Source organism: Parastagonospora nodorum (genome assembly GCF_000146915.1).
Source record: "Parastagonospora nodorum SN15 chromosome Unknown scaffold_6, whole genome shotgun sequence".
In the NCBI taxonomy this organism is placed as follows: domain Eukaryota; kingdom Fungi; phylum Ascomycota; class Dothideomycetes; order Pleosporales; family Phaeosphaeriaceae; genus Parastagonospora; species Parastagonospora nodorum.
In genome coordinates, this window is record NW_001884554.1 from 692,153 (window position 1) to 719,712 (window position 27,560).

Below are 27,560 nucleotides of genomic sequence, written 5' to 3' on the forward strand. Positions count from 1 at the left end.
CGCATGTTGTGTTAGCCCCGCGCTTGCACAACGGGAGTCGCCGTCTGTGAACAGTACCGCCCCTACAGTAGCACCAAGTTTATGCGACACGCCCTTTCAACTCCGCCATAACAAGTGCAAGTATACACGAAAATGTTTCTGAACGAGGTAGAAATACGCTTTTTGCCTAAGGCTTGGGCTTGGCCAGAGACAGGGTGATACTCCCAAGTGGACCTTTGGCGACTTCTCTCGCATTGTTGAGACGACATCGCTTTTTCGCCATCGCCATGGATGAGACGTGCCGTGTCCTTGCAAGGCCACTAGCGTAAAGGCTCCGTCGTTCTTATCAGTGGACAGACCTCCCTGGGGCACCTTGAGCTCCAAGTCGGTGGGTCCTACTGTTTTGCGCGGGATGCTTGGGTGCTTGGCATCAAATCCGACACAGAGAGGTCCGCTTCTGGCGTTTCGTCACCCGTTTCAAGCCTCACCCTCGGCGCGAATCACCGCATTCCCACGTTTTGAGCCGCACCTTATTCCATTCGCTGTGCTCATCTCCCGCCCTTGGGTTTTGCTTGGCCGCGCTTCGGAGGAAATGGAGCCTCACCATCTTACTGGTGCATCTGTTGGGAAACACAAACTACAACACCTGAACGGTAGCGGGCCCATGTAAGGTCATCGTTGTTACGGTATTATTCCCGTGTCGTTCCAAGCGCGCAGCGTTCTCAGAGCTATGTTCTTCAGACTAGGCCAAGATGCTGCATTTCTCCGAAACGAGCGGGAGATTTCGACGTCTGTTGTCGACATCGTGTAATCTATCCGCGGACCACTACATGTTGCGAAGTGAACCTATAGGACTTTGGCGCAGCCCTTTCCACGTCAAGTCGTACGTCACATTGTACGGACGTAAGTCCACTAGCCAAACTAAGTGCAGATCCTACAACTTCGAGAAGCACTGCCTCAGGGCTTATCACGAGCTTTGACGGAGGCAAGCCCGTTCAAACACCTTGGCGGAGCGGACAGTCGCCAAGTCCGGTTTCCACATCTAGCATGCATCGAGGCGAGGAAGACGCTTGTGTCTCCCAGGAGCACGGGCGCTAGCACAACAGAAGAGCTTATTCGGACTCGGGTTGTGGGTACCTAGGAGAAGGTACGCAACACTTTACCTCAGCCAAGCATTACGAGATGCCACTGCACCCCTACATCGCCTCTGCAAGATGCTCCACTAACCGCCAGCAGATTTTAGTGTCTAATGATGGTACAAGTCGCGAAACGGGACCGGGGGACAGTCCACCCCCCATGTTGATCCTAATGTGTGCTTGTTAAGACATGGCCTCTATCTTAGATCCTACATTCCCGGCGTCCCTACTTTGACCCACGGCCCGTTCCTAAATTAATATTATAGCTGCCCGACGGTCCTCAACACCTTTCACTGTTGATTTATACGTCGGCGCTTCCTTTCAACTCCACGGTGCAGGACACCTTTTCCATAGACTTCAGCCATGGACACTCGTTACCAGCCCGAAGGCCTGTCATTTGACAACAAACCAGCCTTCAACCCAAATTTCAACAGCGGTGATCAGAGCCAGTATCCACCATCAAATGACCAACAACAAAACCAATATGCCGCTCCTTCCGCACCCCGACCAAACTACACCTCTCCTCCACCACCACCAACCATGACTCCATTTGGATACCAGATGGGACCTCCTCCTCCAGCTCCCATGCCACAGGGACAGTATGGTCTGCCTTCAGGACCACGTTTGTCTGGCGCAGAACCTCGCTCGTACACCCCCCAGAATGCACAACACTCGCGAAACTATTCGAACTTTTCACAACCCCAACAACAACAACAACAACAACAACAGCAATCACCACCATACACTGCTCCTTATGGACCACCACCAACTGGTCTAGTCCCAGAGTCTGGAGAGACCACTCGCACAAACACCTGGGTGCAGACACCTGCAGGACCATACCCGACAGGTCAGGGCTACTTCCCTGGCCCGGTCGATGCCAATGGATACCCCATAGATGTCAAAGAGAGGGAGCCACGGCCAGACAACCCTTTTACTGACCCAGTTCCACAATCAAATCCCGTTATGCCACCTCCATCCATCGACCTCGAGAAAGAGAAGCACGATGATGGTCATGGCCATGGCCACGGAGGCTGGGACTACCACTCGAAGATCCCTCACAAGAAGGATCCCAATCAGCCATATCTTCCTTTCAGTGAAAGGCTCCGCCACTTCACATGGGCTTGGTACACACTGACTATGGCCACGGGTGGTATCGCGACCCTCATCTCTATCCAGCCACACTCCTTTCCTGGTCTCATCACTATTGGCGCAGTCTTCTTCATCCTCAACTTGATCTTCTTTTTCGGCATCACTGGAACAATGATCCTTCGGTTCACCAAGTTTCCCGGTTCTTTCAAGGCTTCGATCACTCACGAGCGTGAAGGTCTCTTCCTTGGACCTTTCTTCCTCTCCGTAGCCACCATCATTACAGGTACACAGAAGTACATTATCCAGGCATACGAGGTAGACCACCCCAACCGCTCTTGGGCGGTCACCAGCATAGCGGTTGCCTTCTGGGCTTACACTTTCATGACCTTCTGTCTGGCGTCCTTCCAATATTCGTTCTTGTTCTGTTGCCACACCTACAAGCTGACTAGCTTTATGCCATCGTGGCTCTTGCCTGTCTTCCCAGTCATGTTGGCTGGTACTATTGCTTCGGTCATTGCTCAAGATCAGCCAGTAAGCTCAAGAATGCCAATTCTCGTCGCTGGTCTAGGTTGCCAGGGCCTCGGCTTCACCATGGCTATCATCATGTACGCACACTACATCGGACGCTTGATGCAGGTCGGTTACCCTGGACGTGAACACCGAGGAGCCATGTTTATTGGTGTTGGACCACCTTCCTTCACCTGCCTTGCTTTGATCGGAATGGCAAACGCTCTCCCAGACGACTTCGATCTGCAGGGTGACGGCCTTGTTGACGCCAAAATGCTGCGAACATTGGCGCGATCGTTGTTGCATTGTTCCTGTGGGTTCTTGCTATGTGGTTCTTCATGATCACTCTCGTTGCTGTAAGTCAAATACTTACCACTTCTCCATTCAGACACTGACTATTATTGAACAGGTCATCCACTCATGGGCTCTCTACTTCCATTTGGGATGGTGGGCTATGGTCTTCCCTAACACTGGGTTCGTCATCGCTACAATCTCAATTGGCAACGCTCTTCAGGACGAGACGATACTCTTCGTAGGCAATGGGCTCACCATCGCAATCCTGTGCATGTGGGTCTACGTCCTGTTCAACCACGTTCAAGCTGTGATTGTTGGAGACATCATGTACCCCATGATGGACGAAGACAACGCGGATCATTGATTACTTCACTACACATCTTTGCTCTCTGAGCACATGGCTTCATCGCCACAACCTGGATTTTCTTACCTATGTCACTCGTTCTTCCTCATAATCTCCCCGCGCTTTCAAAAGTTTTACGCTCTTTATACCCCACATCGCGTGTTGCTTTCATCCTTCACATTCTCGAAAGCTGCCAGTGGAACCCCACCTTTCCAAATGTACTTCTAGTCTCAACCACGTTATAGAATCAGGGGCGGCTTATCAGCGGCGCAACATTTGTAGATACCACTTTCTTTTACTTCTATCACTATATTTTGGCATAGCGCAGGCGTTGAAAATGGGAAGGGCACACAGATACCACGGGCAATTTTCTGCGCGAAAGGAGGCATATAGAACGATGACGAGGTCTGGAACGGGATCAATGCTTAGATTCACCATTCAAATGCACGCGCGCGCTCTGTGGCCCTTTCTATTTTCGTAAAATCATGGCTCACTGCTTCTCCACTTCACCTAGGTGCGAACATTGAAAAAGCCAGCATAGCATTCACAACATGTGAACAGGAGAGAGCAATGACGAACAATCACATGCAAACCCCAAGACACGAACACCAAGAGCCTCATTGAAAATCATCATTATCTGGGCGACTAAACTATAGCACACGAATGAAACATCCCTACCGTCTCGCCTTGCCCCCCGGAAGAAAATAAACCGGAACAAGCACCGTGGCGGTAGACCCAAGCACGACATAGGCGCATGCATATTGATCCTTTGGAATGCACGTTTGACGCACGAACAGCCAAGGTCTTGGTGTGTTTTGTGGGAAGCAAAAGCCCAAGCGAAACGCCAACGGTTGGCAGGCGATTGCACAATTAGAGTTATGTTGGGCGCCGATCAGACACGATTGCATCTCGGAGCTTCGCGGCTGTATTGTGGAGTTGCGTCACCGTGCAAGGCGGTGTTGTAACGACGACGCACGTGCGTGGGGGTGTCTGTGCCCGGGTGGGTACGGAAAGGGATATGAGACGCGGAATTGTTCGGGTGCTTTTCTTGACATTGGGCGGTGCTGGTGAACGACGGCGGGCGGACGGTGATGCATGTCGCGTCTGGCGGAGGGCGAGTCCGCTGTCATAGCGAGCTGCGCGGCGCTCCTTGCTCTTTCATGGAGCGCACTTTGGCCAGGGCGGCGTCTAGCCCGCGCTTTGTGTTCTCAAAGTAGATGTGCGAGAACTCGCTGCTTGCTTGCCCTGAGATCGTCCGCGCTTGGATTCCATGACTGATGGTGCTGCCCTAGGGATTGTCAGTGATGGGCAGAGAATAGGGGAAGTCGGTGAGCATACCCTCATGAGGTGGAACACTTTTGCAATCTCCCACTGATCTTTCCTTGGGTCCCAGCCTGTTATCCGTGTGTATTCGTCCATCAACTCGTCCATGCTCGGCATGCCGTTCTTCGCCTGGTTCTCTGGATCGTACACTTCGCCTCCCTGGTCATCTCTGGCTTCTACCTTTGGACCGCCAGACATGCCGCTCGAGCTCGCACGATTCCAGTACGGGCCTACGACATACACTGCGTCCATGAGGGGATGGCCAATGGTGCTCAACTCCCAGTCCAGAATGGCAATGACCCGTGGCTCCGTCGGATGCAGAATCACATTGTCGAATTTGTAGTCCCCGTGAACAATGCTGGTCCGGTCCGTCGGGACGTTCTTGCGAACGTATTCCACAATCTCGTCGAAGTTGGGATGCGCGCGCCCCAGTTCCTTCCCAGTCTTGACATCCTTGACTTTGGCCTGTTGAGCCTCTATATGTGAAAAGGTATTACAGTGGCGTGTGTAGAAGCCAGTCTTCTTGCCAAAGTTGGAAAGACCAATGGTGTCTGGATCAATGGAGTGAAGCCATGCCAGTGTCGACACTAGAGAGAACCAAGCCGAACGCCTTTCTGTTGGGGAAAGTGTCGACAGGTTTGGATCGGTAATGATGCGACCTTCAATATACTCCATGACCTATCACATCTTAGTACCACGGTGTAAGTCGGGCAGTAAAAGACGTACATAAAATGCGGTTCCGATGATCGAAGTATCCATACTGAGGCAGTATACTTTTGGAACTGGGAAGCCTTCCACGCTCCCTAATGCCTTGAGCACTTTGTACTCGCGGTCGACTTGATGTGCTACAGGTGAGATGATCGTCCCGGAAGGCTTCTTCCGGAGGATAAACCTATTCTTGCTCGCATCATCAACGAAGTACGTTGGGTTGCTCTGCCCATAACCGATCTTTGTCGACACAACCGGTAGCTTGAGATTTGGCAAGTAGTCCTTGAGGTATTCGCCCAGCTTAGCATCATCGAGGTCGTGGCGCGCCTTCTGTTGTGCTTGTTCCGGCATGATTCCCTACTCTTTACTTGAAAAAATAAATATTCGCGGACTTTAATGTTCGGTCGAAAGGTTATTTTCCTGCATTTTGATGGGTGATGCTAGTCGAGTAAGCTCCTGCGGAGTGAAGTGTTAGCCTCGGTGAACTGAAGGTATCTATAAATGGCTAGCGTGTGCGGGGTTGTTACAGCCGTGCGACCACCATTGAGTAAAGTGTGTACCCTCTTGAACGACCGTATTGAACAAGATTAACTTACAATGACGTTACTTGCGACTAGAAGTAGAGATTGGGAAGACAGAATTGGTCGTACTGCACTGATGTGACACTTTACAGCTGATTGCAATCATTAGTCCTTACTCTTTTATAGCATGTGTTGTCACAAATCAAGGATGCATGGTATTGTGGCAATCCTGAAAGACCTTCTTGATCCATTGTGCGCGACACCAAGTTCAAGTCATATCTCCATTCAGAAGCTACTCGTAAGACATCTCTTGTGATGCCGAAGTTTGTGGTGACTCTTACGCCATCCTTGGAGTCCTGTATGTCTGATGCACTTGCGGTCCGCGCTTGGCTGAGGCTCGATTTCCGAGATTCCCTGAGTTCTCGAAGCACCAACTCTACTTCGTCGTCGCCAGATGAGCCTGGCTTGACCATATGATCGCGCCGCCCCAGGGAGGCCATTAGACTTCCTCGAATCGGCATTCTTGTAAGCGCTGTTGCTGCGGTCTGAAGTATTTAGAGGAGTGATGCGCATGAGAAGAGGTTTGAGCATTGGCAGGGAAACGACGATGGTTGCCGTGCACATCTCAGCAGTACACCACAAGTCTGCAAATGGTCAGGACTCAGTTCGTGAGGAGAGGAGGTCGGCACACTGCCAGTGTAGACTTACTGCCAGACGCGTCATCGATGAAGTTGTCGCCTTGAGGGAACGCGACTTTGATGAAGCGTGTCAGGCTAATGATGATTGTGATGAGGCCGAGAGAGAAGATTCCGCAGAGAGCGAGCTTTTGACGACCGCGTAGCTTCAACGAGGGTAGAACAAAGAACGGAAGCACGAATACTGTGCGTGGTCAGCTACTTCAGTACCGGACTATCAGGAGTGGGGTCGTACACAAAATGTCTGTAGACCAGTTCAAGGACCAATTTACGTAGAGGGCCTCTGCTGAGTTCCAGAGAGAAAGTTTCTGGTTCTCGACCGACCTGGAGATATCAATACGAGTTCCAGACGGCTTTAGAAGAGCGGACTGAGCGGCTTACCAGTTATTTGATATTGGCTGCGCTATCAACGTGTTCATTAACAGTGAGGTTCCACAAGCGCATGCCATATACACCGTCGCGACGTAGATAGTTATTCGAAGGCTGCGAAAACCCAGAGGAATGAGCCACCAGTAGAAAGCCAATAGCGAAGCTTTCGGAAAGTATAGGCCAACATCAAAGAAGTAGGACGACACAAAGACTGTCTAGAAACAAGACAGGGTTGTCAGCGACGTCTGCAGCATGGCAATTTTGTAAGGCGTACCGTCAAATACTCCACTGAGTCTGACAAGAGTTCAGGTCCTGTCAGCGGACGGTCGTGTTCAAGGCGAAGAGCCGTGACAGAGCATGCGAACCACCCTACAGTGCAAAACCAACCGACAATCACTAGGTAATCAGGAAGCGTGATTCGATGACGACCCAACTTCACGCGGACCCAGCATCTCAACACAGTCGTGGCGAAAGCCAAAATAACCAGAAATGCTTGTAAGGCCTGCCAGAGTGTCAGTAAGATCAGCATCCTCTCCCTTCGGTTCTGAGAAACCTACGATTGACGTCACAATCTTCATTCTGTCGCTGGTCGAAAGACAGAGGTCGTTCTTACAATGAACACAACTACATCTTAAAGGCTGGGGATGCTTTGAAGACAAGCTCATGCACAGTGTGGCTGCGCCAACATGACTTGAGTCGAGCTCCTGCCGGCTCGGGAAGTACCTCCCCAAACGAACCTTACTCTGCTTGGAATGGCTAGTTCAGCCACTTGTGAGTGTTTCTCTCTATCAGACAACGTGTTTTTTGCATCAGTCTTAGCCCAAGCGACGGATTCGCTGGATGTAGGGTATCATTCGAACTTTATCTACTAGTGCTCCTTCCGAACCAGACAGTGCGCAGGGTTCTCCAAGCCGTGGTTCTGGGAATAATCGAGATGATGACTGAGGACGCGGCCAGAGAGGGCGACTCATCCCTCGTGCGCATCTCCGCGCCCAATGTTCAACATGTATATCTTTCGGGTTCCACTCATCGCGTCGCAGGAAACCCGATAATAACTGCGGAAGTGGACTCAGATTGACAGCGACATGCAGCAACGGGCGAGCAAAGGATTCCAAGTTTAAGGTTTCTTCCCGCGGACTGATCGAGCATTTACTTCCAACTAGCCAGAACGTTGACAGTCCAGACATGAAGTCGATCCAGTCAAAAAGGTCGCTTGATGTTAGCATCTCCGTGCCGTCGAGTCGGCGCAGATCCCCCCAGATTGGTCCCCACATATTTCTTCTGCGGGGGTCCGGGATTGGCAGCCCACGCAACAGCCCTAACAGGCACCACATCACGCCACTAAGAAGACGCCCTGGAAATTAATAAAGGCCGCTTGGGCGCCAAACCCAAGTATCCGTCGCGACGACCGGGACCCTGGAGCTGCTCACCCGTGATTCTTGGTACTATTACGCCCTGCGGCGGCACTTATTATAGGCCTGGAAGTTGTTTCCAAAGACTATTGGATCCCTGAAAGCGAACGACGTGTCGCAAGATAGTCGAGAGACCTAGAGAATCGAGCCTAAGTCCTCTGGCAGGTATAATCTACAATAGACAAGTGCGAAGAGGCGCTGAACACAGCGTCATGGAAACCTCGCCTGCCCGTCTTCCCATCTCAGCAAACTCAAATTCAAGCCCAAACTTGGCATGTCAGTGAAGCGAAATGTTCTTTGTATGTGCTTTTACTCCGTTGTAGATAAGAGAATTGTCTATACATGACGAACGCGTTTGTTCGACTCGGAGCACTGCCTGTACGTCACCGGGAAAGCTTGAGAGCAGGGATACAATCCCCCATCTGTTAGCCCGAACGCTCAAAGCCATGCTTGACCTTCTCGAAACATTCAACGGGTAGATCCCTCGTGTTCGAATCCAGAGACCGCACACACGGTATCTGAATCCTCACGCCACTACCCTTGCAAACACATCACCAGCCAAGACCAAGCCAAGTTATCAACGCAGCAGGGATGAGGAATCGTATCATCGTTTCATGAGACACAGATATCACGCGACTCTGCACATGAAAACATGGCCGCAGAGTAGAACAAATAGCTCATGTTTCTTATCCCACCTACGACCGTGCCCGAAGTAAAACGGAACGCGACTCCGCACGCTGCAAGAACGCCTCCGCATGCCGTTCTCTGCAAGCCCCAGGAGCTCGCAGCGCCCACGAGTCAGCATCAGCCAACACTGCAGACTTAGCGTGGGACTCTCGATTCGACAGTTGCATAGCGGCACAGACTACGAATGAAGATAACGCTATGGCTGTGCCGCGTGAATGAGTCAAGGCTGAAGCCACGTAGGATATGTCTTTGAATGGTCGGACGGTGGCGTTCGGTGTGGCATGCCGCTCCCTTAGGGTGCGGGCTCTCAGTAAGTGACTGACTGAGGACCGAGGCTTTGATTCTGCGCCATATTTGAGGTGTAGAGGTTGATGTAAGGGAGATAATAATTGGGTATCATTGGAAAAGGTATAGCCAAAGTCCATATAAACAGACAGACTTGTGGTGCGAACGCCTCTCTGTAACGACGGGAATATCCGTCGTGGCAAGTAACAGCATTTGCTGTCCCAGAACATCGCGTCACCTCCCACCGTACTCATTCTCATCATCGCTCTGCTCGTGACCTTCAATACTGTCTTCAATCTCCTCGTTCAGCAACATGCCCAACTCATACGTCTTCTCGCGGATCTCCTCAGCTGCCTGCCTGTCCACAAGACAATCTTCCATGATCAACATGATCGCAACCTCAGGAACGAGCACCGCTTGCACGAAAGTAGCCGGTCCAGAACCCTGTACGACTGGGTCTGCACATTTCTTGATTTCGTTCTTGAGCACCTTCATGACCGTCTCGGTGATGAGTCGCCTGCCGTGAGGTCCGTAATAGCCCGGATACGTTGATAAATCGTCAAGAGCGTGAGATTCAAGCTCCTGCTGCACATGCTCGGGAAGGTCTTTTCGTCTCGAAGGCACTGCTGCCGCCCTCCCTGTGAGTGCGATTGGTTCGTAGCGGTCGCGATATGTACTCGACTGCTCATTGTGTAGTATCTTGTATAAGTCCATGCGGCGCTTTTTGATGCGCTGAGGAAGGTCGTCCCAAACGATTTCCGGATACTCTTTCCTGTACTCTTCCTGCGCAGATTTCGTCCTGTGAGAGCGACAGAATTGGTTCTGGTTCTTGACTGTTCTGTTCTTCCCTTTCCAGTAGTCCCAATAGTCGTCTTTCTGTACAGGCGTCCTACAGATAGGACACTGCGACCCCTCTTCCTCTTCTTTGGGCAGCTGTTCTAGGTAGCTTTCCAAGTCGCCGCACTCTTCCTTGGGCGCACTTGAATCAGGCTGAGACGACTCGGGAGCCCGATCTTGCATCCAGTCACCTAACTGACCATGTAGAACCGTGGGCTTGGCCCTTCGTGATGTCTGTCTGAGCTCCTTGTCTTCGAGCATATTTTGTCGAACAACAGGAACAGGCTGTGACGACGAAGATTTCAGAACATCGTCAAGTTCGTCTTGGTCAAGCATCGAAACTTCCGAATCGCTGTCTCCGCTCTCTACAGTCGGTCCTGCTTTGCTCGCCTGTTTAAAAATGGTCCTGTTCTGTCTGGGAACACTTATTGCAGGTGCCTTTCTTTTAGGTGGTGCTGCCTTAGGTGGTGCTGCATGTATGTTCTTGATACCACCACCAAATTTGGCAACTTTCTTGCTCTTGTTAGAACCTTGACTGGCATACTCCATCCCAAAGTCAAACGGATTATCTTGGGTCGATCTTAAGGAAGACTGTGATGAGGCTGCTGAATTGTTCTTCTTATTATTGTCCAGCGTCCTATTCGATTTGCGTGGCTGACGGAGTTCCTCTTCCTGTGGAGATGCTGGCCGTACATTTTGGACTTTACTCGGCACCTTCCTCTGCGGTTTTCTCAGCTCGTCTGGCTCAGGTGCGCTGGGCGCGAGAGTAATGTGGGGACGCGGTGCTCGTGGTTGAGGAGTATTCAATTCCTCATCGGTCGACTCGGGCTCCGCGTTGATATCTTCTTCGTCTTGCGGGTTCTGCTTCGCTGGGATTTGCCTCCGCTTCGCGATTGGCTCCTCATGGACTTCGTCGCCTGCATGCTTCATGCCGCCTACCGTGCCAAGTAGCTTCCCAGCGCGTCTCGACAATAGCGGCATGTTCAGTGACACGATTTTGAAGGTCGTGAAACATTGAGCTAATAAGGACGAAAGCGAGATAGAACAGGGCGGCAGCGTATGCGCGTGCGGCACTGTGTATGAAATCGTCGTAGCAACGTTGAGACTCGAAGATCGCGTGGTGGGACGCGACTCGACGCGTAGGTGCAGGGTCCACCCCCACACTATTCACCGAACAGTCACCGCACATCACGGAACGGTCGAACAAGGTTGGGACAGATTGTTACAGCATGAGCCTGAGCTTGCTTGCTACGATTCGCTGATAAGAGCTCCTGGATATAACCTCCACGAATTACCTCTTGTGTGATACAGTAATTGAAGCAATATACACTCTCGAGTCAATCTAGAACGCAGTCTCTGGTATACACCAGGCTGTGGTTTGAAAGATAATCGATAATAGGGACTGATAGATGGTGCCAATTAAAGACCTGATATACCATCCCCAACTTATGTAAGCCGCAGGGATCTGTGGTGAACACCCTTATCGATAAGAAAAGTTCGCGACCAAAAGTTCACCATCTTCAACCCCATCGCAGATCACATCGCGCAATTCGTACCTCACCCCAAAAGACCTCAACATGGCGACCGACGAATCCCCCCAAGCTCTCGTCCAATTCACTGGCCACCGCCACCTCACCACGCGCCTCCTCCTCGCGACCCTCACCGGCCGCCCCGTACGCATCTCCCAAATCCGCTCCACATCGACCAACCCAGGTCTCACACGGCACGAAACAAACTTCATCCGGCTCCTCGACGCCGTCACAAATGGCTCGCAGATTCAATTCAGCATGACGGGCACCACGCTCGTCTTCCGCCCCGGCCTCATCACCGGCTCTGCAGAAGGCCTCGGCGCATCCGGCGGCGTCATCCGCCACGAAATCCCACGAGAATGCGCGCGCAGAGGAGTCAGCTGGTGGTTGATTCCGCTGTGCATCCTCGCGCCGTTTAGCAAGGGGAATGTAAACGTCACCTTCCACGGCGAAGGCTGCGTCACATCTTCAACTACCTCCGGCGATCCCAGCGCCGACACAGTGCGCACCGCCATCCTGCCTCTATACAAATCCTTCGGCATCGAGCGCAACATCGAACTCCGCATTCTCAAGCGCTCGTGCGCGCCGCAGACGGGGAAAAGCGCGGGCGGCGAGGTGCAGTTGGTCTTCAACCACCAAGTCCGTCTGCCCAAGACGCTGCATCTGCTGAACCCCGGCAGAGTCAAGAAAATCAGAGGCGTCGCGTACTGCGTCGAAGTCCCCAAGACCAACAACGAGCGCATGATCCACGAGGCAAGAGGCATACTCAACAAATTCGTCCCTGATACATACATCTTTAGCGACGCGAGTCCCGCGCCGCTCGTGCCGACGACAAACAACAGAGGCCAAGTGGGCTCAAAGGTCAAAGGCGCAGTGGGATTCGGCCTGTCACTCGTTGCCGAGTCCTCCACAGGCTGCATATACTCTGCAGACGTGTGTTCGCCGCCCGAAGGCGGCGTGCCCGCGGATGAAATCGGGAAGCAGTGCGCGTACCAGCTGCTGGAGAAAATTAGCCAGGCCGGGTGTGTGGAGAGTGTGGCGGCGCCCACGATGCTGATGCTCATGGCCATGGGGTCGGAAGACGTCGGGCGCGTTGCGCTGGGGCGAGACGTACTCGCGAGCGAAGAGGTGATCCAGCTAGCGAGAGATTCGCAGGCATTTGGCGGAAGCGCATGGGGCTTCCGCGAGCAAAGCGGGGAGAATGAGAGGGGCGAGGTCGTTGTCAGTGTTGTAGGAAGGGGCGTGGGAAATGTGGGACGAAAGGTTGCGTAGTCACTTGATTCTGCTGCATCAGAACGGCGTTTAGGATAGGAAAAAGCATAGCATGTAGAGTAGACGATATGATACCCATTTCATTTCCCTGCGCCTATGTATCTACCATCTGGGGGCCATGTATCTACCGATATGTTGGTCTGTACTTGGAAAACGCCACCCAATGACCGCTCATTTGAGCGAAGACATGAAATTGAACAAAAAAAACGATATACCAGTCCCGCAACCACCGTTTTTTTACTGCCGCTTGCCTGCCGAGCTACTGCTACTACCAGTGCCCTCGTCACTTTCATCCGCTGCCTCGAACTTCTCGTTGAACCTGTCTCCATCGCGATCCCTGTACGGGCCTTCATCGCCATCCTCATCGCTCAGCAAGTCCTCGTCCGATTCGCCAGCAAACGCATCATAAAGCTCTCCGCCCCTCCTCGCATGCTTCTTGCGACCCGCAGCGGCGCCCAGCATACCAGTATCTTCCCTGTCCTCGATATCATCCAGAACCTCGAACTCGTACGAATCTCTGCTATCCCTGAGTCGCTTCCGGCGGGCGATGAAGAGATATGCGCCGAGACCAATAACGAAAACGATAATAAGAGCAAGCGAGCCGTAGATCCAGATCTGCGTCCGTTTCGAGACACCGAACGTGGGGAAGATGCTTGGTAGGAGGTTCTCAGCGGGAGTGGAAGATGCCGTGGGTGCCGTGGGTGAAGAGGTAGCCGTTACTGTCTGTTGCACATCAGCCAAAGTCTGAGATGGCTTCTGGTTCACTGGACGATCAGGGTGATCAGAGGGGTTGCCAGTCATGGTTGGCTTAGTACCCGCAGGAACAGACACTGAAGTAGTGTGCGCGGGATGATCTTCGATCTTGTCGTGGTCGTCATCGTCGTGCTCGGTGGGGATAGGCAGAAGCTTGGCTTTCGCGGCATCAATAGACTCGCCCCAGAGACGCAGCTTCCAATCGACGAATGTGCCCTTCTTGTTGTTTCCGGAGATGACGTCCTTGATGATCACGGTCCAGTTGCCCACGCCAGATTCGCCCCAGTGAGCAACAGACATAAAGGTCCAGTCCTGGTAGCCGCGGATGTCTTCGTCGTCTCGTCGAGCTGTAGACAAATGACTGATCATTCCAGTAGGTGAGTGAAGTTGGACAAGCAGATCGCCACGGCGCTGATGCTTGACGTTCATTGTGAGTGTAATGTGCTCGACGCGCTCGAGGTTGGCTTCCTTGAGCATATCGGCTGTGACTTCAAACACGCTGGCGAGACCGTGATCGCCTTCAGGAATGGCCTTCTTGACGTGCATCCAGGGTGACCAGAACCATGCTTGTGGCTTGACGAGCTTCCAGTCTTTTGACTTTTCGACAATGGCCCATGCATCGAGCTTTCCGTATCCAAACTGATGGCTGTACATGCGATCGAGGGCGGTCTTTGTCCAGTCGCTCGGGGTATCGAATGGAACGGCAGTCATGACTGTGAGCCATTGAACGTCGCGCCATGTGAGATCGGGACGCGCCTCAAGCAAGAGCGCATACACTCCAACACCAATGGGTCCAGCCGCAGACGTGCCTCCGTGCTGGCTTGTGCACTTGTTTGCACCGACGTCCGTGGTGTGGATAGAGTCACCGCCGCCACTGCTGTAAGTGACAACCAACTGGGCGGAACAAGCTTCAGAGTAATACGGATGCTGGTTGTTCTTATCGATTGCGCCGACCGTGATGCTGTAGATGCTGTTGGTGTAGCCGTCAAAGTTGCAGTTGTCGTCGCTAGCAGCACCGTTGCCGGCAGCGAACACGTAGATGGAGCCCTTGCCCCCGCGTCCTTGTTGTACGGCAGTGACCATGGCCTTCTCAATAAGAATACCTGGCGCCTGCATAGTCTTGCCATCGTCTGGAGGACCCCATGAGCACGAGTAGATGAAGTTCTTCTGCATCTCGTAGTTGATGGCCAGGGCTTCGTCCATGTCCGTAATGTCGCCTGACAGGATGCGCACACCCGAAATCTTCGCGTCGTATGCCAGTCCGACACCACAGGCGTCGTTTCTTCCAGCAGCGATCTCTCCAGCGCATCTGGTACCGTGTCTGTCGTCGGACAGTTTCGGGGTGGGCAGGTCTTCGTGGTCGTTGTAGTCGTGGGAGCCTTCGGCAAAGAAATTGTCCTTGAGATCGTTGCTGTCGTAGTCCAGACCATCGTCAACCACACAAGCCGTCACACCCTTGCCGGTTATGCCTTGCATCCATACATCTGTTACGTTGATGTCGTTGCCTGGTGTCCTTCACGTTGAAGATGTGCCACTGTTCCTCGAAGATGGGGTCGTGAATCTCGAGCTTGCCTGCGATCTCGCGTTGCGTCCTGATGGCATCCGTTATTTGGATGCCAGCTCGGTCCTGTCGCTCAGGAATCACACTGCGCTTCCAGTGGCGAGGCTTGATCTTCTGCTTTTGTGTGAAGCGCACGCTGTCGAGCGGGTGGCTCTCGTATCCAATCTCGCGCTTCCGTCTTCTCCGCTTCAGATCCTGTCTGGCCTCATCTATGATATCGTTGTCGTGCTTGGGCGCTTTGAAGACATGGTGCTCAGCGAGCGAACTGAGGGGGCCTTCGTACGTCAACCCCAGATGCGCGGCAACGTCTAGCGGCGACGAGGTAGGGTCGATGTGGACGGCATAGTAGTCGTGGCTCGAGTAGTTTCGGGGCGGGAGGTGCTGGGCTGCTGTTGCCAGACTCGCAGCCGACAGCAGGTTCCAGAGGTTGAGGATGCGCATGGCGACGGCGCCGGAAGGGAACTATGAGCAGGCGGCAAGCATGTGATGTGGTGGATCACGGCGCGCGGAAGCGAGAGGGTGGTATTGAATCGTGCAGTAGGTGAGGTTCGCCGGTGAATGGTGGGGTGAGGAGATCTGGCGGGTGAAAGCGTATTGTAGGCTTATTGAGGCAGGAGAAGGGTCCGACAAGGATGGGACAAGTGTGTCCAGAACGGATGTAATCGGCCCAATAAGTGCGCTCACAAGGCAGACGGTAGCAATGAACACGTCGTTGTTTTGAGGATGCTGTGGGTGAGAGAAGAAGAGAGAATAGCAGCAGCAGGTCTGTCTTCGGCGACGATGTAGTGAATATCTCGGGGATCGAGTGTCACAGGTGTCCACACTGCATCGCCGCACCTGCAGCGTCGGGAGTGCCAGAGATGCCGCTTCAGCCACGCACTAGCCACACGGGGCTCAAAGGGAAGGAACGGCCCATGGTGGCAGAACGGGAAGGCGGTGTGGAGCTATTTCGTGCTAGCTGGGCCTTCCCAACCACCAACTTTCCCAGGTTCCCAGCCCCACGCGCGGCGCTGCTCATGAGCTGACCGTCATGCATATCATCGAGTCTTCCCTGTATATCGCACCTCCATTCCTTGTACTATCCTGCCCTTGATTTCTTGCAGCGCACTTCCGTCTCTCGCCCTTTTCGCGCCGCGCATTGCATCTACAGTTCTCTTCCAGTCGCACATCCCCACGCTGGCATCGAACTCCGCAGCATCTCCGCATCATCCACTATTCTTAGGTAGATTCCACGAATCCAGCCCGTTCAAGATCTAGCCTGAGCAGCCAATGTGACAGTACCACTTCGCATTTTTCCGGCCATTGCGATTGCATCAAATTGATAGGTGTCGCCTAACATTAGGTCACCACAACTGGACACTGCACATGTTCTCGTCGCAAGATGGAGAATAGTAGTGCCACCCACTCCTCGAGAGTGCCCAATTCCTCCCTCCTGAAAGCCCCCGACAATTTTCCACAAAAGCGCGCCTCATCCTACCGTCGCCCGGTAGACGCGCAACCAACATTCGTGCCAGTCGAACCACCTGCCACCGCGAACGCCATGCCCAGCAATACCGCCCGGCCAGTCGCCACAGCCTCCAATGCCAATGGCGTCTCCAGAGGCTCTTCGCACCGGCGGCGACAGAGTCAGCACATCCCTCCTCCCACGACGGGCGCTATGAACGAATCGGTCCCGGCTGCGCCCGACGTCCCACGAGCACCGCCCATGTCATACAAGGACCCCTACGGATCCAAGGCAAGCGCCAGAGGGCCTCCCCGGCAACAGTCTACCCGAGCAGGAGATCCAGCAATCCAGCTGAATCCCAGCAGACAGCAGCCAATTATTCAGTCCGCCGCCGACAGACTCATCAGTTTGCGATCGCCACCGTATGCGCCAGTCGAGCCATTGTCTGGAGCAGTGGAGCGACGAGGGTCCCAGCGCAAGCCGTCAGTGCCTGATCGTTCGCCTTTGCAGAAATTGGAGGGCAAACTAGACGACATCAGCAAGGAAGAGAGGAGAGCGCGCATACTGGAGGCAGAGCTGATAGCACAAGAGAAGGCCGAAGCCGAAAGGAGGGAACGTCGTGCGCGAGAAGCTGCTGAAAAACAGCAGCGTGTGGTTGAGTTCCATGGACCGTCGGAACCAGAAGCGCCTAGCAATGCTGCTCCTCCTGTCCGAAAGGCAAGCACGAGGCGTAACGTCTCGATGCCTGTACAGAACAGGACAATGTCCCCCGCCATCAGCGACATGGAATCTGAGATCGGTTACGACGTGAGCGAGCCATGGGATCCATCCGCCGGTCAAACCGCCACCGCCTCCGCTCGTCAGCAATTACCATCGCAAAAGCAACGCGCATCGTCTGGCTCGTACACATCACCGCATACAAACACCAACATTGCGCGAAATCATAGCGTCAAAGGAAAAGAGCCAATTGGCGTTGCAAGGGGCAGTGGCAGCTTCCGCGATCGAAGTGCAGGCTCTGCGCAAAACATTAGTAGGAAGCCAATCGCAAACGCCGCTGGACTTGGCTTGGAGGGCGTCGGCGACACTTCAGGAGGTGCTGAAGTCTCACGCGCGAATAGCAAAAGAGTCTCGTCGGCACCTGTTCCAGCTGGAAGGCCCGTGAGCAACGACAGGAGAAGAGACAGCAGGGGTATCATGGCTGCACAAATGGAGATGCAGCAACAGCAGATCGACCATAAAAACACTGAGCGAGGCCTGAACCAGCACCCGGTCCACCCAGTACAGCCACTGCAACCAGTACAGCCATACAAATCGCCCGTCGTTCCGACAGTTCCAATAACACGCAAGAGTGTTAGCTTCTCCGGGCCCGAATCTGATCTGCAACAGCAGCCCTCTCACGAATCTCACCATCACCATCATCATTTCAGACACGACACTAGCGACGATGGCTCAGAGAGGAGATATGTTGCACCTCCCATGTTGGAAGAATGGAGGAAAGCTCCAATAGGCGCCCTGGTCGCGGAAGATCTAGACCTGGATGCACCAGCCAGGGCCAACAACACGAACAAAGCGTGGTGGGAGGAGAGCCAAGCTGCTCGACGACGGCGTTCTAGCAGCGGCTACGCAGAACCTACGTACGATGGCTATGCGGACCAGCCCGCGGCGCAGACATCTTTCAGCCCCGCTTTGTACCTCAAGTGCGGGCCACTATTGCGCTACACTGGACTTCGCAGAGACAAGAGTCGCCCAGGAAAAGAGAAGGAAATATGGCGGGGCAGTGTCATGATTGTGACTGTCGATGCGGAATCCTCGTACACGAAGCCACCCACCCTGCGGTTGTTCAAGCAGCCTATGGACATTCTCCCACCGCCGCCCCGAGAGGTCGATGACCATGATCTAGATCCCGCTTATGTTGACCCCATCGAGGGACAATACAAGGTTTCGCGCACTGGCAAAACTCTTTACGTGAAGCCAGTCGATGAGATTGCTGAAGACGAGGATTTGTCGCGCATCGAGGACGACACCGGCATCTTCTGCCAGACCCGAAGCGCTTATGGTCCTAACGGGTCAGGCGCTAGGTCCTCTCGCATCCACAAGAAGGACGGCGAAAAACTAGGCAAGTTCCGTGAAGTACCTGGCGTACGTCTCCACGCTGAGCGCGGAGTCACATTCTGGCGCTTCAACCTTGAGATCGAGCTCGGTACCAGCCAGGCTCGCGTCGCATACAGGATCAACCATGGTCCTGCTGTTGGCTTCTGGGTGCCTGCCAAGGGCGAGTCGATGAACATTATGTTCCACAGCTGTAACGGGTTTTCCTTCAGCGTTGACTCGAATCAGTTTTGTGGGCCTGACCCTCTGTGGCGCGATGTCCTCAACACCCATCAGAACACACCGTTTCATGTCATGATTGGTGGAGGCGATCAAATCTACAACGACGCTGCGATGAGACAGACAACATTGTTCAAACAGTGGACAGAGAACAAGAATCCACTACAAAAGCACAATGCGCCCTTTACCGAGGAGATGCAGAATGAGCTTGAGCAGTTTTACCTGGACCGTTATTCCATGTGGTTCTCACAAGGCTTGTTTGGAATGGCCAACTCCCAGATCCCGATGGTCAACATCTGGGACGACCACGACATCATTGACGTAAGTCCCACTTCATGCCCCTAGAATATCTCAGCTAATCAAACTAGGGCTTCGGATCATATCCTCATCATTTCATGCAGACACCCGTCTTCACTGGCATTGGCGCTGTTGCCTTCAAGTACTACATGCTCTTTCAACATCAATCAGTATCAGCCGAAACCGAGGCAACGGAACCGTCTTGGGTGCTTGGTAAAAGCTCAGGTCCATACATCAAGGAGCGGTCTCGCAGTGTCTTCATGCAGCTAGGCCGCGAGGTGGCCTTCCTCGGTCTCGATTGCCGCACTGAACGGCAACGTGACGAGATCCTCACAGAGGACTCTTATGATGTTATCTTTGATCGCGTGGAAGCAGAGGTGATCAAGGGCGAAACCAAGCACCTCATTGTCCTTCTAGGCGTACCGATCGCGTACCCACGATTAAACTTCCTAGAGAACATCTTGACCAGTAGGTTGATGGATCCGATCAAGGCCATGGGCCGTGCTGGTATGCTAGGCAACTTTGTCAACAAGTTCGATGGAGGCGTAGAAATCCTTGATGACCTGGACGATCACTGGACAGCCAAGCACCACAAGGAGGAACGCAACTGGCTGATTCGCGAGCTGCAGCATATTGCATCGACCAAGTCCGTTCGTGTCACTATTCTTGGAGGCGACGTCCACCTAGCAGCTGTAGGCCAGTTTTTCACCAACAAGAAGCTGAACGTCCCCAAGGATAAGGATCATCGTTACATGATGAACGTCATCTCTTCCGCTATCGTCAACACTCCGCCTCCTGATATGATGGCCGACATCATCAACAAGCGCAACAAGATTCACCATATGGATCATGAAACAGACGAGAACATGATACCAATCTTCACCCATGGCGTCGATGGCAAGAAGAGGAACAACAATCACCTCTTACCTCACCGCAATTGGTGCAGCATCCGAGAGTTCAAGCCAGGGTCCACACCTCCTGGCACGCCTTCGCCACCCCCCACACCACAAGACGCACGACGACCTTCTCTGGGACAGATGGTGAGGCGATTCAGTAGTGATCAAGGTGGTCGGCCTGGTCGATCCCGTGGGCCTCCCGTGTCGTACTACAACAACCCATCGAATGCAGCCGCCGACGAACTGCAGACAGGTGCACACCATCAGCCACAATCATCATTTTCGCCAGATCGATCAGAGTCCGAGAGGCCTCGTTCCCGTCGTAACTCGTTGACTTCTCTGTTCAAGCGCCGCGCATCTGTCGACAATGTTCCTCGTCCGACTTCTGCAAAGAGCGTACCAGGCGTTGGCAATCGCGGTAGCGCAGATTACGGACCGTCAACCTTCCATCGTCGCCCAAGTGTGCTGGGCAAGTCAGGCTTGAAGCAGCAAGGCGAAGGCGATTTTGTTAACCTGCAGGGTGGGCTTGAGATTTGCCTGAACATGGAGGTTTCGCAGCACGATCCTGCGGGTATCACTGCTCCGTACCGCCTGATCGTCCCAGCCCTCAACTACACTGCTCCTGTAGACGGTGTGGTGGAGAAACAACCTCGCAAGTCAGGCATGTTCGGTGGCATGTTTGGTGGTGCCAAGCAACGAAAGAGAGCGAAGATTGGCGACGACGGCTACTCCATGTCAGGTAGTGAAAGTGGTAGCGAACTGGGAGAGGTCTCCTCGGAGGATGAAGAGGAGCGTGCGCGTGAGAAGCACAAAGTCGGTCCCAGGATCGTCATTCCAGGGTTCGGGTCAAAGAACAAGCGCAACTCGTTGACATCTGCAAAAGCCGCCCCTGCTGAGAATCGCTTGAGCTCAGGCTATTACACCAATAGCACTCAAGACGTAGTTCCTCAAAATGTCGACATGTCGCGCAACCTTGCGCCACCGCCACCCCAAGATCGACGGCAAAGCATGGACGTCGCTGGTGCTGCCGCGAGATCCCCGGTTTGGAACTCTGTTGCGGCCAAACGGCACGTGAGCGCTCCTCACCCAAGCCAGACATCAACTCATACAACCGCCGACACGTCAGGGTTGCCGTTCCGATCCAACACAGTGTCCCGCAAACAGCCGACGCACAATTCCTCACATAAATCGCAGCTACCAGCACTCGTCCCGGATCCTGATCCAAAGGTGCACAGGAAGTCCATGGGCGGTATTCTCAATCAACATGGAGGCGAACAGTTTGAACAGGAGGCTCATGTACTCAGCCATACACCCTCGCGCAACAAGCGCGACTCGTACCCTCCTCATCCCGCGATCGTAGGAGGTGGACCCGGCTCGCCCTATTCCCGCAACGGAATGGGTATGCAAGCCAGGCAGGACACTGGTCCCGGTGATTACTTTTCGTCGGGAGGCCGTGAGGGCCAGCCTGCGTATCCTGTACATCCTGTACATCCTGCGCATGGCAGTCGAGGAGGCCACGCAACGCCTGGCGCCGAGCAACGCAAGCCTAGGCCCATCACAGCGGAGTATGCGCAGATGCCCAGAGCCGGCTATGACCGCACGGCTGCTTACCCTAGCTACCCCAGCAGCAGGAACGGCAGCGCCGGCGTCGGGGCCAGATACCTTGGTGGAGGTCGATATGAAGACGACGACTACGACAGCCTGGATGACGACGAGGACGATGGAAGCCATAGTGGAAGAGGAGAGGAGATGAGTCAGGAGAGTTTTGTTCCGCCCAAGAAGAAGAAGTGGCAGATTTGGAAGTAAATAATGGGCAGTAGTGGCAAGGCGTTTTGGGAAGGGTAGAATCTCGAGCCAGGCTAGGCTTGGAATTTCACGATTTATGATTGGAAAGTTGTCCTGGGAGAGGACATGTACACAATGATGGCGCGGCGCTCAGGAAGCAGCGGTGGTGTTTCTTTAGTTGTTCAGCATAGCGTATATTCCCCCTCTTGTTAATCGCATATTTGGTATTCGCACTATCATCGTTCTTTCGAATGACCCGTCTTGTTCTCAGCTCCCGTCCTCCGTATTGCCGTTGGTTGATCCAACACTCACAATAGAGACTCGCTAGGCAAATAGCATCTAGACGCCGCATATTCACAATGCTGTTTGCCTAGTGAGTCTCTATCTCTAGTCTTCCAGGTGAAGGAGCTTGTGTGTTTGACATTGTTAGGAACAATCACCTCTCCTGGCGCTCACCATCACTTCCCTCACTATATGACACCTCCTTATCGCGTTCCTTAACCCACTCAACACCCTTCCACGACTCTCGACACAAACAACATGGCCCAACCAACAACGTCGTCAGACCAAGTCTCCACCACAAACCATCCGCAAGACAACTCCAACGAGCAACAAGCGCCCGCCATGAAACCTCAATTCAAGCTCAAACAACCCTGGGAAGCACCCATCTTCCACCAAGCCTTCAAAACCAAAGCAGGCGAAGACCCACCCCCAGACCCAACCCCCCTCCTCACACCCGCACCATCCATCGTCTTCGTCCCTGCCGCCAACACCCCCTTCTCCACCGCCATCCTCGCCCTCCCCGCCTTCCCTCCATCCTCCATCATCGAATTCCGACACCTCCCCCCAAAAAACATCCCGATACCAACCACCCCGAATATCCTCCCCACCACACCGCAAGTCTACGCCATATCGCCTTCCCACACCCTACCCCCAGGCTCCACATACCACTGCAGCACGCTCTTCGACCTGCGCCTCATCCTGCCGCACCTCACGCCCACGCAGCGCCGCGCGATTCAAACGCTTAAGATCCCGGTGGGCGACGGCGGAGTGCGCGCTGTGGGGAGTGCTATCACCCCGAGCACGTGAGTAAGACGTGTGTCAACGTGTTTGCGCTGCTAAAGGAGTTGAAGGCGATTGTGGTGGATTGCGAGGGCAGGGGGGAGGAGGAGGTACGGGGCGTTAAAGAGGATTTGGAGGGGTGGGTTGAGGGGTTGGGGGTGCGGGTGGAGATGGTGGGTGAGAAGGTGGAGGAGAATGGGGGGAAGTGGTGGGAGGGTAGTGTTGGGTGGATGTTCTGAGGTGACGGGGGGGAGAGTAGGGGTGTGTATGGAACTGGTAGAGAGTATATTGGGGGAGATGTATACGGCAGGAGTACATCAAGGGGTGGAGGGAGTGTTGGCCAAGGAAGGTTGAAGATGCCTACCGAGGTTGATAGTGGGGATGAGAGAAAGCGATTTGTCGGAGCCATTTCCAATTTTGCTCGTGAGGAGCGTGAGCGCATCATATTTTCCAAGCTGGTAGGCGAGGTTGACAGCGAGAATAGTGGAAAGTCGTTGGCTAAAGCCATGTCTATTTCCTAATGAAGTGTTTTCTCTTGCTTGGCAACGAACGCTTCAAACGCTTCCGCTATCTGACCTGCTGATTTCCGATCTTCCTGCTGCACTACGAGCATGTACTGCATGACGAGATTCAATGTGTCCTTAAGGACTTGGCAACATCTCTTGTCGCTTCGTAGAGAATGTGCGTAGTCTTTCACAGTTGCTCGTACTTTTGCACTTGTAACCTCGCTCTCTGAATAGTCCTGCATAAAGAACTGATCATCCTTGAAAGGCAATGTCGACCCCGGCGTGGCCATGATCCTCTCCTGCGCAAACTTCTCCAAGCCTTCAGAGCCACGTAGGAGCCACAGCACAAATTCCAGTATGACGCATCCAAAAGACCATATATCGCTAGCTTGAGTCACTTCTTCCCAGAGCTGTGTTTCTGGTGCCGAATATGTGCGAGTCGTTATTCTGGGTGGGGATCCGCCACTCCAAGCACTGAGCTCGAAGTCGTTCCATACCAGCGTCTTGTCTTGCGTGACTAGGATGTTCGAGGGCTTGATGTCGCCGTGGAGGAATCCCGTTATGGGGTGAGCCGACTTAGATATTATCAAGTCATGCATGTCGGACAGGGCGCTGGCAAGACCTTTCGTCTCACGTAGGAACCAACGGATATCGGCTTTGAGCTCTTGGCATGAGTCGGTTCGCAGCCATAGTCCGTCGAGGTCGGTCTCTGCGATCTGAAAGACCATGAAGTGCTCTTTGCCGTGTGTGTACGTAGCAAGAAGCTTGTTGATGTGTTTGTTGTGTAATTCGTTGAGGTAGCAGAATGCTTGACGCTCGTGTAAGAAATCGTACAGTACTGGCGCAGCATATCTCTTCACTGCCACCACTGTAGCAGTCTTTGGTCGCGCAAGACAGAACTGTCGAATGTATTTACATGACAGACTGCCGCCTAGGATTGATTTATCGCCAAGGTGCTTCACAGTATAGTACTCCGTCAGTGGAGCGTCTTCGTCACATATATGAACATGCTTCACCCTGTCATCTAGGTGTTCTATCGTTGTTTTCATCATATTTGTCACCCTACAGCTCTCCTCAACCGTCATATTTATATTTGAGGCGGCTAATCTCTTGCTTGACTGTTTTAGGCACCTAACTTTATGTTATGGATGGATCACACCTACCTCAGTGAGTTTTCTGGGAACGTCCAGTATCCATGTATCCCTAGAGAGCTGCAGTATGGTTGTCAACAGTCGTACCGCAGATGTGGCAAAGGCTCTTACTGTGGCGCCCCAGTCAGTCCCAAAGAGCTCTCTGAGAAGCTCTACGAGGGCCTTCTTGCTGATGTAGCCCGAAGATATCGCTTGCTCGGGCATGTTTTGGAAGAGATCCCCGGTTTCCAAGAGTTACAGTCTGGGCTCAGTGAGTCGTCACGCTAGATGCTTTTTGTGTTCTTGAAGATGGTCAGAAATGGTGCGGGGTAAAAATCATGTTGTTGGGCACATGCATGGCCGCCTGACTGAGATTGATGGTCAGAACAGGCTAGGCCAAAATACAAATGGGGACAGGCTTACCATTCTCTTGTACACAGATATCGTCATCTGCGGCGCTCTCGCGTATCCGCAGTCTATTTATCCGGTCTGTTTCACCACGCTTGCTATCTTTAGCTTACGAGAATGTGACCCCAGGACATCAGCAATAGAGCGCACATAGTTTATGATATCTATCCTCGTCCTGGAAGACAGGTAGCTTCAGTCGGTATGCCGTCTCAATCTCTGGTGTGGTGAGAATAATGTACGGTGTCCGATATGCTGCAAGAAGCAAAAACTCAGGTAACCGGTCAAGCGAGTTTTGCTCAGCCTAGGTGACAGTAACCGTAGATCTGTAACCAGGCTTTCTTACATGCGTGACTGCAACGTCGATAGGCTGTACAAGCTGCGCAGCTGCGGGGTTTATCTTACCCAATTCCCAAGCACTCGTCTGCTTCTTTGCCCACGAAATGTGAAGCCTACCATACCTAGTCTACCTAGGTGTGTAGTGTATAGCAAAATATGGACATTGAGCAGAGGAACCGAGACCAATACACTAAAGATTTATCCATACTATCTGCAAATTTTTCCTCCTCTCAAACGACATGTACCGTATTTGACGTCAATGTCTATAAGGTGTGAAGGCTTCATTAGATAATTTGGCTTTTGCTGATTTCCGACAGAATAATGCCGAAACCCCACTGATAAAGTGCACCGAGTTCAAACATCCCACAGACCTAGAGGATTGGATTTCGACAGTCGGGAATCCCAAGTGATTGTTTTCAGAGGCGAACTTATTAACCCTAGATCTAGGACCCTCATAAGGCAGCCAGCGATATTTTCGATTCAAGGCTTCGCATAATGTGAGTCCACAACAAGCAAAATATATATTTTTAGATGCGGACTGACCTACGAACAGCGTAGGCGCAAGAGCCAACGACGATCCATCTACAGGCTTGTTCACGATCCCATTCTTGCGACCAACATTTGAGTTGATCATGGAAGGATTTCGTTTTCCGAAAACAATACTGCGGGCCATCTACAAAGGCGAGGCTATGTTCAGTGGAATATTGGAGAACAGAGAGGAGAATAATGCTGGATGGAATGGTATTGTAGCGCTGTTGGCTATTTTTCTGCCCTAACATCTGGAGCAGGATCAGTAATGCGCATGGTTTTTGACATCCATGGGAACGAAGGTCTTGCCATTGCGACTTCCTGGAACCTCAAGGCCGGAATAACCTATGCTTTAATCTTAGGATGCAACGACAAGGATCTCAATTCGATAGTCAACTTCATAACGTACTCTACTCGCTCGGTTAGCAACCCACTCCTCCTACTTACGATGTTTGCTGGACTTCAATTGAAACGCTTCAAAGATTTGCATCGCACAGCTTACGGAAAAGTTCAACTAGACATATATCGAGCGCAGTTGGACCGTCAAGATGGACCTGAGGTCATCGCCGTGCGGCGGACGGCCAGAACAAGACCTACAGATTATGACGATGCGACTCGTGAAGTTTTACGGCACTTCCAAGACACTGGAACTCTCGGGCAAGCAATGCTACAGTTCCGTGCTGAAGTGGTCAAAGTCGGTCAAGCCGTCAAATCAATAACCAAAACGCAACGGCCCGCACCTCACAGTACGCATCTCAAGTCGAGCGGCAAGCAAATAACTGGCCAATTGGTTCATATTCTTGGACGACTTGACATCTACATCGAAAGAAACCGTTTAACGATCAACGAAGCCTCACTAGTGATGTCTGCTTTCTGGAATCTCATCGCACAGAGAGATAATAAAACAAACCAGAAGATAGCGATGCAATCGAAGAATATAGCGGAACAATCTAGGAACGTCACTGATGAGTCTAAGCAGATAGCTCAGCAGTCTTTGAAGATTGCCAACCAGACACAGAACTTGGCCAAAACCTCGATACTCATCGCGAAACAGACAAAACGCGACAGCTCAGCTGTTAAAGCAATATCGCTACTTACCATGGTTTTCTTGCCTGCAACCTACTCTGCAGTAAGTGCACATTCTGCTCTTCATGCGATAATCAGACAGTAACCGCCAGCCAGACTGTCCTCGCTCTGCCGATGTTCAATTGGCATCCAGAGACCCAGAACAACGTTGTCAATTTCCATTACTTTCGGATATATCTAGCGTTGGCTATACCACTCACTGTCATAGTTCTATTGGTATGGTCCGTCTGGATTTGGTGGTCAGATCATCGGTTGAATGAGGACAGCACAAAGAAGTCTTTCTGGAGGAAAAGAACAAGCCGCGCGTAGCTTTGTACATCAATAAGCGTGCGACTCAGTACAAACACTGAACAATTACTATTTCTTACTTTAGGTGTGCAGATGTAACAACCGAGCAGTTCGTCCGTAGAAATATAAAATCTCTTGTACAAGATGAGGAGGAACGAATTTGCAA

At 52.7% G+C, this 27,560-nt stretch overlaps 11 protein-coding genes across 11 annotated transcripts; 5 read left to right on the forward strand and 6 right to left on the reverse strand.

Annotated features, from left to right (window-relative positions):
* Positions 1–1,478: 1,478 nt before the first annotated feature.
* Positions 1,479–3,369, forward strand: SNOG_04415 (hypothetical protein; the record flags this gene model as incomplete). The annotated part of the gene is made up of 3 exons (XM_001794781.1): positions 1,479–1,551; positions 1,963–3,024; positions 3,134–3,369. 3 exons carry the CDS (start codon positions 1,479–1,481, stop codon positions 3,367–3,369), a joined length of 1,371 nt encoding a protein of 456 aa, XP_001794833.1.
* Positions 3,370–4,474: 1,105 nt separating this feature from the next.
* On the reverse strand, positions 4,475–5,730 carry SNOG_04416 (hypothetical protein; the record flags this gene model as incomplete). Its single annotated transcript, XM_001794782.1, has 3 exons — positions 4,475–4,636; positions 4,687–5,349; positions 5,398–5,730. The coding sequence occupies 3 exons, from the start codon at positions 5,728–5,730 to the stop codon at positions 4,475–4,477; spliced, it is 1,158 nt and encodes a 385-aa protein (XP_001794834.1).
* A 455-nt stretch (positions 5,731–6,185) lies between these two features.
* Positions 6,186–7,542, reverse strand: SNOG_04417 (hypothetical protein; the record flags this gene model as incomplete). The annotated part of the gene is made up of 5 exons (XM_001794783.1): positions 6,186–6,544; positions 6,609–6,779; positions 6,977–6,998; positions 7,239–7,466; positions 7,522–7,542. The coding sequence occupies 5 exons, from the start codon at positions 7,540–7,542 to the stop codon at positions 6,186–6,188; spliced, it is 801 nt and encodes a 266-aa protein (XP_001794835.1).
* A 2,040-nt stretch (positions 7,543–9,582) lies between these two features.
* SNOG_04418 (hypothetical protein) lies at positions 9,583–11,166 on the reverse strand (the record flags this gene model as incomplete). Its single annotated transcript, XM_001794784.1, has 1 exon — positions 9,583–11,166. The coding sequence occupies one exon, from the start codon at positions 11,164–11,166 to the stop codon at positions 9,583–9,585; it is 1,584 nt and encodes a 527-aa protein (XP_001794836.1).
* Positions 11,167–11,762: 596 nt separating this feature from the next.
* On the forward strand, positions 11,763–12,986 carry SNOG_04419 (hypothetical protein; the record flags this gene model as incomplete). Its single annotated transcript, XM_001794785.1, has 1 exon — positions 11,763–12,986. The coding sequence occupies one exon, from the start codon at positions 11,763–11,765 to the stop codon at positions 12,984–12,986; it is 1,224 nt and encodes a 407-aa protein (XP_001794837.1).
* Positions 12,987–13,223: 237 nt separating this feature from the next.
* On the reverse strand, positions 13,224–15,874 carry SNOG_04420 (hypothetical protein; the record flags this gene model as incomplete). The annotated part of the gene is made up of 2 exons (XM_001794786.1): positions 15,231–15,874; positions 13,224–15,208 (listed from the first exon to the last, which is right to left on the reverse strand). Exons 1-2 carry the CDS (start codon positions 15,739–15,741, stop codon positions 13,224–13,226), a joined length of 2,496 nt encoding a protein of 831 aa, XP_001794838.1. The 5' UTR covers positions 15,742–15,874.
* An 807-nt stretch (positions 15,875–16,681) lies between these two features.
* SNOG_04421 (hypothetical protein) lies at positions 16,682–22,071 on the forward strand (the record flags this gene model as incomplete). Its single annotated transcript, XM_001794787.1, has 3 exons — positions 16,682–19,393; positions 19,474–21,336; positions 21,460–22,071. 3 exons carry the CDS (start codon positions 16,682–16,684, stop codon positions 22,069–22,071), a joined length of 5,187 nt encoding a protein of 1,728 aa, XP_001794839.1.
* Positions 22,072–22,590: 519 nt separating this feature from the next.
* On the forward strand, positions 22,591–23,139 carry SNOG_04422 (hypothetical protein; the record flags this gene model as incomplete). Its single annotated transcript, XM_001794788.1, has 1 exon — positions 22,591–23,139. One exon carries the CDS (start codon positions 22,591–22,593, stop codon positions 23,137–23,139), a length of 549 nt encoding a protein of 182 aa, XP_001794840.1.
* A 490-nt stretch (positions 23,140–23,629) lies between these two features.
* Positions 23,630–24,346, reverse strand: SNOG_20043 (hypothetical protein; the record flags this gene model as incomplete). The annotated part of the gene is made up of 1 exon (XM_001794789.1): positions 23,630–24,346. One exon carries the CDS (start codon positions 24,344–24,346, stop codon positions 23,630–23,632), a length of 717 nt encoding a protein of 238 aa, XP_001794841.1.
* A 311-nt stretch (positions 24,347–24,657) lies between these two features.
* SNOG_04423 (hypothetical protein) lies at positions 24,658–25,029 on the reverse strand. Its single transcript, XM_001794790.1, has 3 exons — positions 24,881–25,029; positions 24,782–24,829; positions 24,658–24,731 (listed from the first exon to the last, which is right to left on the reverse strand). The coding sequence occupies exons 1-3, from the start codon at positions 24,971–24,973 to the stop codon at positions 24,693–24,695; spliced, it is 180 nt and encodes a 59-aa protein (XP_001794842.1). The 5' UTR covers positions 24,974–25,029; the 3' UTR covers positions 24,658–24,692.
* Positions 25,030–25,648: 619 nt separating this feature from the next.
* SNOG_04424 (hypothetical protein) lies at positions 25,649–27,362 on the forward strand (the record flags this gene model as incomplete). The annotated part of the gene is made up of 5 exons (XM_001794791.1): positions 25,649–25,762; positions 25,940–25,989; positions 26,046–26,233; positions 26,281–27,149; positions 27,315–27,362. 5 exons carry the CDS (start codon positions 25,649–25,651, stop codon positions 27,360–27,362), a joined length of 1,269 nt encoding a protein of 422 aa, XP_001794843.1.
* Between the last annotated feature and the right edge of the window lie 198 nt (positions 27,363–27,560).